The 15422-nt window shown below is 36.6% G+C and overlaps 2 protein-coding genes across 2 annotated transcripts; one reads left to right on the top strand and one right to left on the bottom strand.

The window, feature by feature from the left end:
- The first annotated feature begins 710 nt into the window (after positions 1-710).
- Positions 711-8448, top strand: LOC103506598 (T-complex protein 1 subunit beta). The gene is made up of 7 exons (XM_026821627.1): positions 711-821; positions 1825-2073; positions 2306-2571; positions 2772-2974; positions 3199-3427; positions 3739-3941; positions 8444-8448. Exons 1-7 carry the CDS (start codon positions 711-713, stop codon positions 8446-8448), a joined length of 1266 nt encoding a protein of 421 aa, XP_026677428.1.
- Positions 8122-15349, bottom strand: LOC103506587. Its single transcript, XM_008470981.3, has 4 exons — positions 15179-15349; positions 14687-14870; positions 13098-13318; positions 8122-9566 (listed from the first exon to the last, which is right to left on the bottom strand). The coding sequence occupies exons 1-4, from the start codon at positions 15301-15303 to the stop codon at positions 9377-9379; spliced, it is 720 nt and encodes a 239-aa protein (XP_008469203.1). The 5' UTR covers positions 15304-15349; the 3' UTR covers positions 8122-9376.
- Positions 15350-15422: the final 73 nt, after the last annotated feature.

Below are 15422 nucleotides of genomic sequence, written 5' to 3'. Positions count from 1 at the left end.
TAAGGCTATCGATTAAGTTATTAAGCCGTTTCTTCTTAATTGAAAAAGCGGCACATCCACTAATCATGCTCCTAGTTAAATGAAATGTGGGAGAATTTGCACATCCACTAATGAGGCTAAACAAGGATTTCATTGACTTAATTATAATTTATACTTATTTATGTACATAGTTATTATATAATTTATACTTATTTATGTACATAGTTATTAAACGTATATTAAGAAAGTATTAAACGTGTATTTCAAGTCTTTATTCAGTGCAGTGATATCAATTTAGTATAAAATGTGGGAATGGAAACTTTCAAGATAAGGCTAAGAATAGCAAGGAACATTTTACTCCCATGTCTACGTATACGTTGAATATACAAAGTTAATTACGTATAATTGAATGTTTTGAAACAAAACTTTCCAGAGCACACAATACCATTTTTCACAAAAGAACTTGAAGTAAAGTCTAGGTATAAAAGTTTTAAATCAAAACGTACTTTCATCCTTCTAGCTTTAAAACTCCCAAGTTTTCAACTGAACTATAAAGCTCTCTGAGGTTCATATTATTTTTCTCGGCACAAAGAAAGTACAAAACCGCTCTTATTTTTCTTTTTACATTTTCGTCAGAAAGTTTATGTTATATTAAAATATCACTTCTACACGGCTCTGTTCAATTTATCTTGAGATTTCAAACGTAGGGAACTTGATGAAAGTTCTCAAGGATGAGAAATGAGACAGCAGAACGCAAATTTATTCAGCAGATCCCGGGAGCTAGAAGTGGGCTCATTATCACAAAACTTCTATTGTTCAAAAAGTTGAAGACTTATAAGAAAGTTCAGGATATGAATATTATAGGTACCTAGGTATTCCTTCTGAAGAAGAATCTCTCGTTTTAAATCTACATAGGTACCTTCTGCCTAATCTGGGTATTTTTAATAATGATGTGATAAAGTCTACATTTTTCCAAATCAAATCTAATTCTTCCATCCATCCAGTAGTCATTGATGGTGCAGCTACATAAAATGCCCCATCCAAAAGGATTACAAGACACCCCTGGACTGGAAGGGTGGGGCTATCCATAATGACAGGAAAACTAAAGTCAGAAGAACTGTTTCAAATTTTATGAAAATTTATCAGGAAACTTTTACTATCTATAAAAGTTCAACAGAAGTGTTGAAAATTGCAATCAGCAAAGTAATAGTCAAGTTTGAAAATTATCGTGAAAATAGTAAGTATGAAACTTATAATTACCAGAACAAGTAGGTACTTTAGTTTTGTACAGTTAAGACCTTCTTAGCAAACAACATTTCATTTTATATCGGGCTTAAATGATTTCATCCCGATTCTAGCCCATTAATTTATCCGGGAGTTGATCTGCTTGTAGTTCTTTTAAATTCTTGTAGTTGGGAGGACCACAAACATCAGTTCGCCATTTATTTTTAGGGCAATTTATTATTTCTTACCCTCAATCCAGGGATTTTTGTAGGTCATGTTTAAATCCATATCTATACCAAGTTTAAATTTTAACTCATTAGCACTTTACGTATTGATTGATTGTTGGCAAATCTAAAACTTCTTTTAAACTGACGTAACTGTATACCTACGCTGTAGAAGGTAGTTGCGTTGCGACTTCGCGTCGCGTCGCGTCGGTAAAAAACAAACTCAGAGACAAGAATAGGATAGCTCTTTGAAATCCAAGAGGTAAAATTACTCTCAGCAGAGAGCAAAGGCTTTCTATGCATTCTTTCGTCTCAAGAAATGACATGAAATTGGCAACATTGTTCGTCTTAAGTTAAACTTAAGTTTATCTTTAGATTTCATACATACGGGGGTCAGATTCTCCCAACCATACCTACTAAACCTACTTTACAGATATTACCTAAATTTTTCGATTCCTGTTTTACGTTCCAGGTTTCTTTAAATCCTGTCAGAATATTGAAGCATGAGGCAGAAGAAGAAAAATCAGAAATTGCTCGTATGTCCAGTTTCATCGGGGCAATTGCTATCGGTGATTTGGTCAAAAGCACTCTAGGACCCAAAGGCATGGACAAGATTTTGGTGTCCATGGGTCGGAACAGTGGACAGGTATGATAAAATTGTGTGAACCATTCATTACATTCATTTGTTTTTGGTGCCAAACTATACATTCATTTGTTTGTCAGTCTAGGTAGGTAGGTAGGTAGGTAGGTAAAGAAGTAAATTTCTAAGCCTACTCAATTATGCTCTTGTTTAAAACCCCCATGTCTTCTGTTTGTAAATCAAAGTCCCTAAAGAGATCTCTTATTCTCCTTTAAATCATTTCATTACAATCTTACAGGTAGAGATTACTAATGATGGTGCAACCATTCTGAAATCGGTTGGAGTGGACAACCCAGCCGCCAAAATTTTGGTTGATATGTCCAAAGTTCAAGATGATGAAGTGGGAGATGGCACAACATCTGTTACAGTCTTGGCATCAGAACTCCTTAAAAATGCAGAGAAATTGATTGACCAAAGACTTCACCCTCAGACCATTATTGCTGGATGGAGGAGAGCTACAGACATTGCTAGGAAAGCACTGAGAGAAGCTTCTATTGATAATGGGTAAGAACAAATCAGTATGATAGGAAAATGAAAAACCTGCTGTTTAGTCTATATTGATTTTATTTTTAATTCCTACTTCCTTAACACCTTGTATAGCCTCCCTATGAGCCTACACATAATGGTAGAAAATTGAAATTAATTTGAAAAATGAGTCAGGAGAGGAGATTTTCTTATTAATTTCTTATTGCACACTTTCTCAGATTGAATTCAGAAAAGTTCCGTGAGGATTTGCTCAACATTGCTCGCACAACACTCAGTTCCAAGATCTTGTCACAGCATAAGGAATATTTCTCCAAGCTGGCTGTTGATGCTGTCCTGAGATTGAAAGGCTCTGGCAATCTGAGTGCAATTCAAATCATCAAAAAGAAGGGAGGCTGTCTAGAAGACTCATTCTTAGATGAAGGTAATGAGTTCTGTTGGTTTATTTTATTTTTTCAATAACTATTCCTGTGAAAGAGAAAAAAGGAGAAGAAGAGGGAAAAGATTGAAGAGGCAAAAATAGGAAGAAGAGAATGTGTTGTACATAGACTCATTATGTTTCTGCTTACACCATTGTTTTCTTTTTTGATTCTTGTTGATCAATCTACCATTATAAAGTTCAACAAATCTTTCTTGGTACATTTTCAGGTTTCCTTTTGGACAAGAAGATTGGCCAGCACCAGCCCAAACGAATTGAGAATGCCAAGCTCCTTATTGCCAACACCCCTATGGACACGGACAAGATCAAAGTATTTGGATCCAGAGTGCGAGTTGACTCCATGGCAAAGATTGCTGAACTCGAGTTGGCAGAAAAGGAGAAAATGAAGGACAAGGTGGAGAAGATCTTGAAACACAATGCAAATGTTTTTATTAACAGGTTGGTTCACATAGGTAGAGAGGAGAGGCAAAGAAGAAATTTGAGAATGAGGATGGGAAAGAGATACCTATTAAAGGAGAAAGAAAATGGGTTTGTGGGGACACCAATATATATTCATTTACTTTATGAACACTTTTTAATCCTTCAAAATTAAAAATATTTCTGCCACCTTCTGCAACAATGTTTCTACTCTAATGGAAGAATGTTGATTGCATATGATTCATCATTAGCTTTCTCTGTACATTCCCAGTTCCACCTCAAAACTCCCTCCCTGATTTTATTTTCCTTGACCCATTTTTTCTTCATTGCAGGCAACTTATCTACAACTACCCTGAGCAGTTGTTCGCTGATGCTGGTGTGATGGCTATTGAACATGCTGATTTCGATGGTATTGAGAGATTAGCTCTGGTAACTGGAGGAGAAATTGTGTCCACATTCGACAATCCAGATCAAGTCAAACTGGGAAAGTGTGATCTCATTGAAGAGGTATGTTTATGGACTAAGAATGTGACAGGCCCAACTGTATCAACATATAGTATATCAGGGTTTAGGTACATAGGTATTCTGTAAATTGTAAACAAAAAGGTACTCACGTTGATGATATTATTGATATTAGTTTTAAACAAAAGTTTGATTGGCATTTGGTGTCCGAAGTTCAGATTCGTTTTGATTTCATCTGAATTTAGATGGGTATCCTGACTATCTTGTTTGATTTTGGGGGTATCTCAGATTTTATCCAATAACCGATTTCGTTTCTGACTGTTTTGGTAATCGTTTTGTGGATTGGTTTGGTTTATTGGTTTTGTTTTTGTTATAATGGTTGGTGTTCGTTCATCTTTCATCATTCTGTCTTGTGTGTCATATATTAGTGTCAAGATATGTACATTTAACTTTCGTATTGAACTTGTACAGTCAAATAGGTAAATTTCCGATCCAATGATATTGGATTTATGTATTATTAAGAGAATGAGGGACTCTATCCTGTATTAGGTTCTTTCTTCAGAGATTAAGAGCCAAAAAGAAAGGGGAAAAAAGAATAACTAACCTGGAAAAACTTGATGATAAATGTATGATGTAAACTTTAGATCATAAATTGATCATATTAAAAACATTGATTAATGTTTTCCAAGTTAGTTTTCAAACTTTTCCTCTTTCTTTTTGACTTGTAGTCTCTAAAGAAAGAAGATTGAAGAAAGACCAGTTTTTAGTGTCAAAACACGTTTTGAGGTCCCTAGAGCCTAAATCCAAAGTTTCAGCCATTGGTCCGTGTGTGTGTCTGTCTGTCCGCCTGTCTGTCTGTCTGTCTGTCTGTCTGTCCGTCTGTCTGACTGTCTGTCTGTCTGTCTGTCTGTAAACAAAATATCTCGAGAACGGTAAAAGCTAGAGACTTGAAATTTGGTATGTAGCTGTCAAATGTGACAAGGATGCGACCTTTCCTTATCCTATAGGAAGGAAAGTAATGTAATCGGGTCAAATTTTCGATGGCCAGTTTTTAGTGCCAAAACACGTTTTGAGGTCCCAGTTTTTAATGCCAAAACACGTTTTGAGGTCCCTAGAGCCTAAATCCAAAGTTTCAGCCATTGGCAAATTTTCGATGGTCAGTTTTTAGTGCCAAAACACGTTTTGAGGTCCCTAGAGCCTAAATCCAAAGTTTCAGCCATTTTTCCGTGTCCGGGAGTTTCTCGTCTTTTTACTTTCCTTATCCTATAGGAAGGAAAGTAATGTAATCGGGTCAAATTTTCGATGGTCAAATTTTAGTGCCAAAACACGTTTTGAGGTCCCTAGAGCCTAAATCCAAAGTTTCAGCCATTGGTCCGTGTGTGTGTCTGTCAAACAAAATATCTCGAGAACGATAAGAGCTAGAGACTTGAAATTTGGTATGTATCTTTCAAATGTGACCCGCCCTAACGTAAGAACTTCCCACCTAGAGCCTAAATCCAAAGTTTCAGCCATTGGTCCGTGTGTGTGTCTGTCTGTAAACAAAATATCTCGAGAACGGAAAGAGCTAGACTTGAAATTTGGTATGCAGTTGTCAAATGTGACAAGGATGCGACACGAAACTTTTGGTTAAGGTCGGTGGGAACAAAACATCCAAATAAGCATAATTTAATAGGATAAGGAAAGTCGTGTGATGTTTACACCAGATTTTCTTGGACATAACTTACCATTATTGAAAGCTGAGAACATAAGCTTTCCAATGGTATAGGTTTCAAGTGTATTTTCCGTTGTTTACAAACCGTTTTAGTACTTCGTTTTTTGATTTCTGTACAATTGGAATTTCACACTCTGACTAGGTTCGATTTTTGGCTAACCAAACTGGTTTATGATCTTTTTTATTGAACATAAGTTACCAATATGGAAAGCTAAGAGAATAAGCTTTCCAACCACGAAGGTTTAAAATCAACTTTTCAATTCTAAAATACTTTTAGAAATGGTTTTCCAAAAAAATTGGTACCTACATTTCGCGGCTTTGAAATCAATGCCTGGAAACGAGGTACTAAAATGGTTTGTAAACGACGGAAAATTCATTTCAAACTTACACCATTAGAAAGCTCATACTCTGAGCTTTCCATATTGGTAACTTATGTCCAAGAGAAATTATTAGATCGCAGTCTGATTAGCCAAACACCGAACCTAGTCAGAGTTTTTGGATATTTCATCGGGGGAATAGAACACCGGAAATAGAAACAAATCAAAAATTCGGGGGAATCGACAAACGCCCGAGTTTTTTGCTGAATTTACGTACTCCATTTCCACAAAAGAACTACTAAAAGTGGGTTTCAAAAGTAAAAAAATCACTTCAAACCTACAGCATTGGAATGCCCATATTCTCAGCTTTCCAAATTGGTAACTTATGTCTAATAAAAAATATCACAACCCAGTCTGGTGAGCCAAATATCGTAAATAGTGGAATTTTTCTACTTCGTTTTACGCGAATCCATTATATAAAAATTGGCGGCAAAACGGCGCCGCTCGTAGCGGCTCTCCAGTATGTCTGACGAGAAAACTGTGAATATATAAAATGTAGGAAATTTTATCATCTACATTTTGTGGTTGTGTATGCGGTAGCGCTTCGCGCTCCTTTGTTCACGGTCGCGCTGCGCGCTCCCTATTACTACATAATATATGTACCTACATACTTTCATGTAATTGAAATTGAAAATCAAGACTAGAGCCCGTTCTTCTTTTATTCCTTTTAATTAATGTTTCCTAATAACTAACAATATAATGCTTAAGTCACCCATCCATTTATTGGCTTTGCTCGGCGTAGCTTAACATAGATGACGCTGAAACCGGTCTTAAATTAACGACTGAAGTGTTATCTAAAACTTTCTCGCTTTGAGTTCATAGGTCGTCGCGACAAATTTCAAGATTAGAGCTCATTTGTGTGAGAAAATGTGAAAAAAATCCCCAAGAACCAGTTTTTTTGGTTTTTCGCCCGTATGGCTTTCTGGACAAAATTTGCACCACCACTTTCGTATTCCTGGTAAAAAGACCTTTAATTTGATATATAGGTCAACCCGGTTTGGATAAGTCCTTCTGTGGGGACAGACAGACCGACCGACCGACTGACAGACACCGAAGCGAATACACTAGTCCGTCCCTTATATAGTGACGTTAGGGGTTTACCCTATCAAAAAGTGACGATCTAAATATCCATCTACCCTAAGTACAGTGCCGTCAAGCCCTTGGAAAAAAAGCACATTTTTGTCTGTATTTGACACCCTGTATTCGTCAGCGAATGAGTGAACGAATCTAGTGAGCCACCCTGTATATATTCTAAGTTTCTAATGTGTGTGATAAACATGTCAACACCCCAATGCCTAATGTTAATGCCTCTCCCTAGAGCTGGAGATTACGTCTGTAACTCTGAAATACTCTGAATAGGTACATATTGCTTACAGATTCTATTTCATATTAGACGGCTGTTTTTGACTTTCCTTATCCTAATTAAATTGATCCAAAATTAAAAAAAAAAAAAAAAAAAAAAAAAATGCTTTAGATTTCGATAGATAGATATGACCTTCACGGGAAAAGTGAGCTTTCAAGAATTCTCAGATTTTCATTATCAGACAAATTTATGCAAGACAGATTTTACCTCCTTAAGCAGTAGGTAATAATGGACGTTTTTAGTCCCTCTTCCTTTATTATTACAATAGTAATAAAAAGGTATAAGGGACGGACTATTGTATTCGCTTCGGTGTCGTCTGTCTGTCACTCTGAAGGACTTATCCAAATTTTTCCATTCAAAAAAAAAAAAAAAAAAAAAAAAAAAAAAAAACATTATAAAAAGCCTATCAAACTCGTCATCAATCGATAGCTGTGAATCAAAGGATAATAATAGGAATGTAATGAAACGTGTACCTTCCTAAAACAAGACATACTTTGCAGTGGCACCTAGATTTGGGCTTCATAGCAAGAAGAAGTATCGGAGTCCACCAACTTATCAAACGACCCTCGTAGCTGTACTACAGAACTGCATTTTGTCCTACTGGCACCAACTATTTAGCTGGCTATAGTAAAAAAGTACTGGCACCAGTCAGCTGGTCTCATATAATATAGTCATTTCATATCCGCTCCACTCACTCTGAAATCTGAATATGTTATCTTTGTTGGGATATTCTATTCGGTCATTCTTCAACTTCGAGCCTTCACAACAAAACTAAAATGAAGAAAGTAAAAAGAAATGTCCGTTCACTTTGTTTTTGATTTCAATTGACTTGAATGTTTTAGTTTTATTTGGTCTAAAAATACAATATGAAGTCAACTAGACACATCTCAGTAAACTGACGTTGCATAAATGGGAAATAAGCATGTAGGTACATACAGGCAGAAAAGAAAACACAATACAACGCAGCGCAAGGTTTCACAAACGAGAATTATTCGTTAATACAAGAAAAATAACAACTACCTACAAATAATTGTTATAAATTGCTCATTTATAAAATAAAGTTAAAGAAATATAAATTGTCTTCCCACTTCCCCTGTTATTGTCCTTACTGTTGTGTCTTTCAGAATAAGATACAATGTTGAAAAGAAATTTAGGTACTAAATAAAAGATCTCTTCTCATAATGAAATTATTTTGATACCAAAAATAAAAAAAGAATCAGCCTTCAACTACATACATCTCTATGTGAGTATCTAATTTAGAATTTATTTTTCTAGTTAACTATTTTACTAGAAAATGAGTTCTAGTTAATAGAATTTTTTGGAGTACAAAGAAAAATTACAATCAATATAGGAACATTAAAATAAAATTAAGTGAATGTTGAAGTTTAAACTAAAACTGACCTTTTGCCTTTTGAAGCCATGATTTTTTTTTTGTAAGAATAAAAAAATAAATGAATCAGAAAATGCTCAAAAATAAATCTCCTGAGTTGAGAACAAATGATACTTTGTGTTTATACCTCCATGGTACGTCATATTGAAATGAAACTGGCACTTTGAAGCCTTATTATGTAAAAAATTGAAAAATAACTAAATCTGAATGCACTTCAAAAATAAACTTACTGAATCACCTGGGAAAGCAAAATCTGCTCGTATACCCTACCTTAGTAATGAATAGAAAACACTTCGTGGAATGGAGTCCTGACAAAAAATGTGTTCCCTAGCTACATCAAAGGATGCTCATAACTCAAAATAGACATTTTGCAATCCCCGATAACCTTATCAAATATACATATCACTAGTATCATTTTGACCAAAACATGTGCCCTAACAGCCGGGGCTAAACTGAACTAGAAATTAAATTCCAAAACTCTAATATCCCTCTATTTGCATCATTATGGTTCGTCAGTTTTTGAATTATCGAAAGTGCAGAACCTCCAATAATTTAACCAAAACCTATTTTAAGCTTTTTGCATGAGTAGAAATCAAACCTCGTTTTATAATGGTTATCGGGAAGTATAAAATCTCTTTATTGCGTTATTATCAGAATTCTCAGCTCTTTAGCTGTCGTTATAATCAAGAGGTTCCTCTTTGACTCGTATACTTGGCGATGTTTCCTCTGGCTCTTGACTAGCGCTGGCGGTTTTGTTGTAAAATTCAGAGATTTCATCGCTCAGAACTCTTTGGATTTTGTTTTGGGTTTTCACAGCTACTGGGGTGGGTAAATATCGCAGTTGAGACACTATACATCTGAAAGTAAACAGATCATATTGTGATTATGGATAAAATATAGATTAACTCCCTCGGTGGTGTAGTGGTCAATACACTCGCCTAGTAAACAGGACGGCGCGGGTTTAATCCCAGCCGAGGTATGGAATATTATATTACCCTCCACATCATTCGAGTATTTGACCACAATAATATTGTTATAGTCTACTGCTGGGGTAACAGGTAATATTATCTCAGCAGGATAAGCGAGCTGAGTTTCAAGTTTTATCTCGATGACAGTGTATGTATTATTTCATCTGTATGTGTCTGCCTGTACAATACGAACCTCTTCAGAGTGAAGACTCCTGTACACTAAACTTGCCTATTAGTACAGTAAAATAAGACACAAAAGGCGGGGTAATAACCAAAAAAATATTACCTCTGTGAAACTTTGGGAATAACTTCATTTTAGCATGTACTTGAAGGGAAAAAAAAGTCTCTAGCAATTCCGGGGGCGGAACAGTGTTTTTTCCGCCAAAAACGACTTTTTTTACATTTTCGTGAATAACTCGAAAACCATTCACCGTACGAAAATAGTGTCCACTGACACAATGTAGATGATAAAATTTCCTACATTTTATATATTCACAGTTTTCTCGTCAGACGTACTGGAGAGTATGAGCTTTCTAATGGTGTAGGTTTGAAGTGAAAATTATGCTTTTAAAACGTGTTACTTAGTTCTTTTGTAAAGTTTAGGTACCTACATTTAGCAAGGAAAATCTGACTAGATTTGGTTTTTGGCTCACCAGATTACGTTTCATAAACGATAGATACCTAATTAAATAAATTGCATAACAACCATACTGAGTCTTGAGATTCAATGAGCGATGTATCTTGGCCTTTTTATATTCTGCTGGGTTAGGTTAGGAAACTCTTAGTCAAAGTTTCAAAGATCCAAGAAATGCTGGTTACTCACACTCAGACGGTCTGATAGGACCCAGGTCTGAGCGTGAGAGGCGGAAAAATCCGTCTGAGAAACCTGGGTTTCAAGCTTTTCCCAGCCGCGGTCTGAGGGTAAATGGCTGGCATAGGCATTTTTTGCATGATTTAACGGTTATACTCCATTACCTATACATTTACACTTGTACGAGCACAAATCTAACTTAAAAACTACGTACAAACTATTTACTTTAAAATTTACAAAAAGGTAAACTTCAAACTTTACGATCGACAGGTCGACACACTTATACTTACCTAGTTTTTTTACTGTCCTCCCAATAGGTACAACTATTAATAAAATTAGATATTAGATAATAGTAATTAAAATCAACAATAATTATTTGTCCCCGCGTCGCGGTTAGGTAGAATGCTATAAAGTTTGATTTTCCTTTCCAAATACTCGTACAGATAATGTGCGCAGGAAATCAGACTACTACTCAAATAACAGACACAACAAAAACTAAACACAATTAGGTAATGCAGATAAGTAAAAACAGTTAACAATAAAAAAATAATAGTTAATAAAATTTATAAAATACACAATAAAATAATATAGACACAATAATGACCCACGAGCACTAGAAGATAAGAACTGATTGAACAATAGGTAGGTAGGTATCCAGAAAATGTGTTGAAATTTCAAAGTGAATGCTAGTGGAACCTCTAGTAGAGGATGACCATATCATCTACATCAAGGTCAGTTGATACGTCTACTGCTCTCGGACGAAAATCCACTCAAGTTGAATTCAGGGTGGTAGGGGGTAGCATCAAACTGGTTGTCGAAATATGGATTTTTTGCCCTTTTTGCGTAAAACGGTTTTTTGAATAGAACGTGGTGGGCTCTATCTTCCAGCGTTTGAACTGCAGTGATAACTTTTTTTTCGATGAGTTACAGTGTTTTTTGTAAACATAGGTAGGTACTTTTCAAAGATTTTGATGAAAAATTGAAAACTTTAAAGTTAAATATCTCAGTTTGATGATTTTTATTTATTGTCCTTTTTGCACCCAGCTCCTCAATTATCATCAGCAAAAAACAATCTCTTTTCCTCCTAGCAAGTGACGTGCGGGTGTTGGGGGTGAACTTGGGATACATGATGTTGTCATAGTAAAAATATATTGTCAAGTTGTTTTCTTGGCATGGGTTAGAGGAGAGCTTGCTTTATTTTCGTACTCCCACCGCCATGGGCGAGATGAGCGCCAAATCCGAGGTAGGGAATGAGAGGAACAATATTATGGGCAGCTGGACACGGGAGAAATGTGTTTTCGCCGGGGTTTTTTCGTCAGAAAACACCGTTGCAGGGTCAGTGACATGTGTCAGGTGTGAGATACCTGGTAAGCATGAAAACCACCCACGCACAAGACAAACACTTACAGTTACCTGAGAGAAAGCTGAAATTTGGTAGGAATATTCCTTTTATGGTCTAGGAGTGCAATAAGAAAGGATTTTGCGAAAATCTAAACCGATCCTGAGACATGATCAATTTTTGGTGCTAAAATCTCTCCATAAGAAATACACAGAGTGCAGAGACTGCGGGAGAGAAATGTTCCGCTCTCGACCAACATTTTGAGTTTCGTTTGTTTTTAGTTTGATAACTATGCAGCTAATAGGGAGCGCGCAGCGCGACCGTATTACTTTCTATTTTTTATTATTTTCTACAAGTTCGGCCATGCCTTTTCTACAAGTTCGGCCATCCCTCGGGATGAACTAGCGGGATTCCGGAGCGAAGCGACAAATTCAGGTAGTACTGTATATTGAAGACTCCGAATTTCAGATACAGGTGTATGTCCCGAAAAATTAGGAGAGCACATACGTGTGACGTAATTGGCCGTTAGCTTACTGGTCAATGAAATTGGAGTTTAACTTATTGAAAGACTACTTGTGTCCAATTGTACATCATGCCTAGACACCGTAAGATCTATATTACACAAGGCCAGTAGATAAACACCACTGCCGTCCAGTAAAATTCCAGTCCAGTTGTTGGGTCAGTAGGTTTGTACCTAATTGTACACGGGTCGCTTGATAAGTTCGTGGACTCGGATACTTCTTCTTGGTATGAAGTCCAAATTTAGGTGCCAATACAAAGTATGTCTTGTTTTATTTAGGAAGGTACACCAAGTTTCATTACGTTCCTATTATTAGCCTTTGATTCACAGCCCGGCAAAACGGCGCCGCTCGTAGCGGCTCTCCAGTATGTCTGACGAGAAAACTGTGAATATATAAAATGTAGGAAATTTTATCATCTAGGTACATTTTGTCTGTGGACACTATTTTCGTACGGTGAATGGTTTTCGAGTTATTTACGAAAATGTAAAAAAGTCGTTTTTGGCGGAAAAAAACACTGTTCCGCCTCCGGAATTGCTAGACTTTTTTTCCCTTCAAGTACATGCTAAAATGAAGTTATTCCCAAAGTTTCACAGAGGTATTTTTTTTTTTTTTTTCTTTTCATATCTCGATTTTTACTGTACTATATTTTAAAATTAGTTGAAAAAGTTCTGAAACGAGAAAATAAGGAAAAACCCCTAAAGACATAAGAAAACCCTTGTTACTTGGAAAAATCTCCAACCCTCACTTACTTGGAAAAAGCTCTATAACTATCATCCAAGAAGACCTGCGCATTCTCTTTATTTTCGGCAGAGTCGTGCACTTGTGCTGGCGCTACTTTCCTCTTCTTAGCGATGGTGGTAGTGACGGAGGTAGTTGTTGTAGTGGTCTTATGTTCTACCTGGGTAGTTTCATTAGGACATTCTTCACTACGACTTGGGGGTGTCTCGATCTCATTTGGTTTGGATCCAGTCTGAGGAGGGAAGAGATATTTTTATTGAATGGTTGCATTCCAAAGGGAAGCACTTCAAAATTATTTTACCTAGGTACCTATGTTTCTGAGATATTGAAAAAGTGTATCCGGTAAGCTCGAAAATAGCACGCTCTATAAAAATAAATAAATATTATAAAGGATTTCGCTATTGTACTGTCTCAAACAGTTTCAATATAATAATAAAGGAAATTCAAGTATGCAAGCTTATTTAGTACTTCCAACTTTTTTATTAATTAGAAATCATCTTTATTTAATAGTGCTGTTATACTGCTCAATAGGACTGAAAAGTCCCTTTACTCCAGCAGTAGGCTACTACTATTATTGTGGTCAAACTCTCAAATTATATGAGGATTAGACTTACTTTATCATGGACACTCGTTGCTATCTTGAAAGCCCAGAAGAGGTTAGGTATAATAGTAGAACAGCCGCGGTAGACAGTCCATGATAAAGTAAGTCTAATTAATGTATTGACCGTTGCAATGAACTCTCAAGAATACGTAAGATTATAATAGGACTGAAAAGTCCCTTTACTCCAGCAGTAGGCTACTACTATTATTGTGGTCAAATTCTCAAATTATATTGAGGATTCCATACTACCTCGGCTGGGATTGAACCCACGCTCTCCTGTTTACCAGGCGAGCGCCTTGACCACTACACCACCGAGGCAGGTTAGACAAGAGGAGCAGATGCCTCCTACCTTGTTTGGAATGTCCTCTTGGAAATTCGGGTCCTCTGGTAACCCCCCTAATTAGTTTGACGGCCCTGGTGAATGGCATACAGTTGAAATTATTACACTAAGGCTTTACCACGAATAAAACAAACACACAGAGAGGAGGGAGGGGGGAGCCAAGGAGAGAAAGACAAGAACTTAAAAAAGCGAAGATTTTTAAGTACTTGGTGCTTTACTTTATTTACTTAAAGCTTAGTGAACTTTAACTTGAGAGTTATGGTACTTCCTCTGGAAATAAGCGCCGGAGCTTCCTACATTTTAAACCGATAGGAGAAATGTTTCGATGATAGATTTAAACCGATAGGAGAAATGTTTCGATGATAGATTTAAACCGATAGGAGAAATGTTTCGGAGAAACCGATAGGAGAAATGACTAAATTTCTGGTTAATGGTGGTACTAAAGTTAGAAAAGAAAAAACATCTCAAATTATATTGAGGATAAAATTCCATACCTCGGCTGGGATTGAACCCACGTCCTCCTGTTTACCAGGCGAGCGCCTTGACCACTGCACCACCGAGGCACAATATATTTCGCTTGTTGACTAGTGAGGCACTTTCTTCCCTGGTCTGTGGTTTTCATCACCAATCAGATCATGCTAGAACATATAGTCACTTACCTCTAAGCTCATTTCTTCCTCTTCCTCTCCCTCTTGTTCTCCACACACTTCCTCTTCAGTCTCATTGTCTCCCTCATCCATCTCCAAGTTGACAATTTCCCTGGATAGTAACTCCTGGATCTTCAGCTGTAGGAGAGCGGCCCGGTTGGCTGGCAATGATTTCAGCTTGGCTACCACCAATTCACTGAAAAGATGATAATATTTAGGATAATGGTTAAATTTTAAGTAAATACATAGTTCTATCGCTTTGTTTCTTTTTTCCTGTACATCTTAAACTCGAGCTTACAAATAAAATTCCAGAGAGCGAAGTTTAAAGGATTAACACTTCAAACCTAATTTTTTTGTAAATATTACCAAGTCCACACTTTAGGTAAAATTGTTGAACATAAGTGTGAAATTGGCTACAGAGAGTTCTCAAACAGCAATAGGTACTTTGAAAACCAAAACCATGTAGGAAATGTAAATATTTACTCCGTACTCTAAAACGCTTACCTGAAGGCTTGATAATTTTCATTAAGATTATCACTTGAACTGGTTGGCCTTTTTCTTTTGATCGGCGGAGGGGCAACGGAATCATCATAGATGGTGTCGTATGTATTATCATACGATGCATCCATGTTGTTTGTGCTGTCTTGAAGAACTGAAATGAGACGAAATTTTCACATCAAGGTTCATTCTTTTCAAAAGAGACCCTCGACCCACCTGCGGGCGCGGTGATACCCTAACCGTGGATCAT

The sequence above is a fragment of the Diaphorina citri genome, unplaced genomic scaffold (genome assembly GCF_000475195.1).
Source record: "Diaphorina citri unplaced genomic scaffold, Diaci psyllid genome assembly version 1.1 scaffold249, whole genome shotgun sequence".
Taxonomy (NCBI): Eukaryota; Metazoa; Arthropoda; class Insecta; order Hemiptera; family Psyllidae; genus Diaphorina; species Diaphorina citri.
The sequence above is the reverse complement of the archived record's forward strand: the minus strand, read 5'-3'. Positions and strand labels throughout refer to the sequence as shown.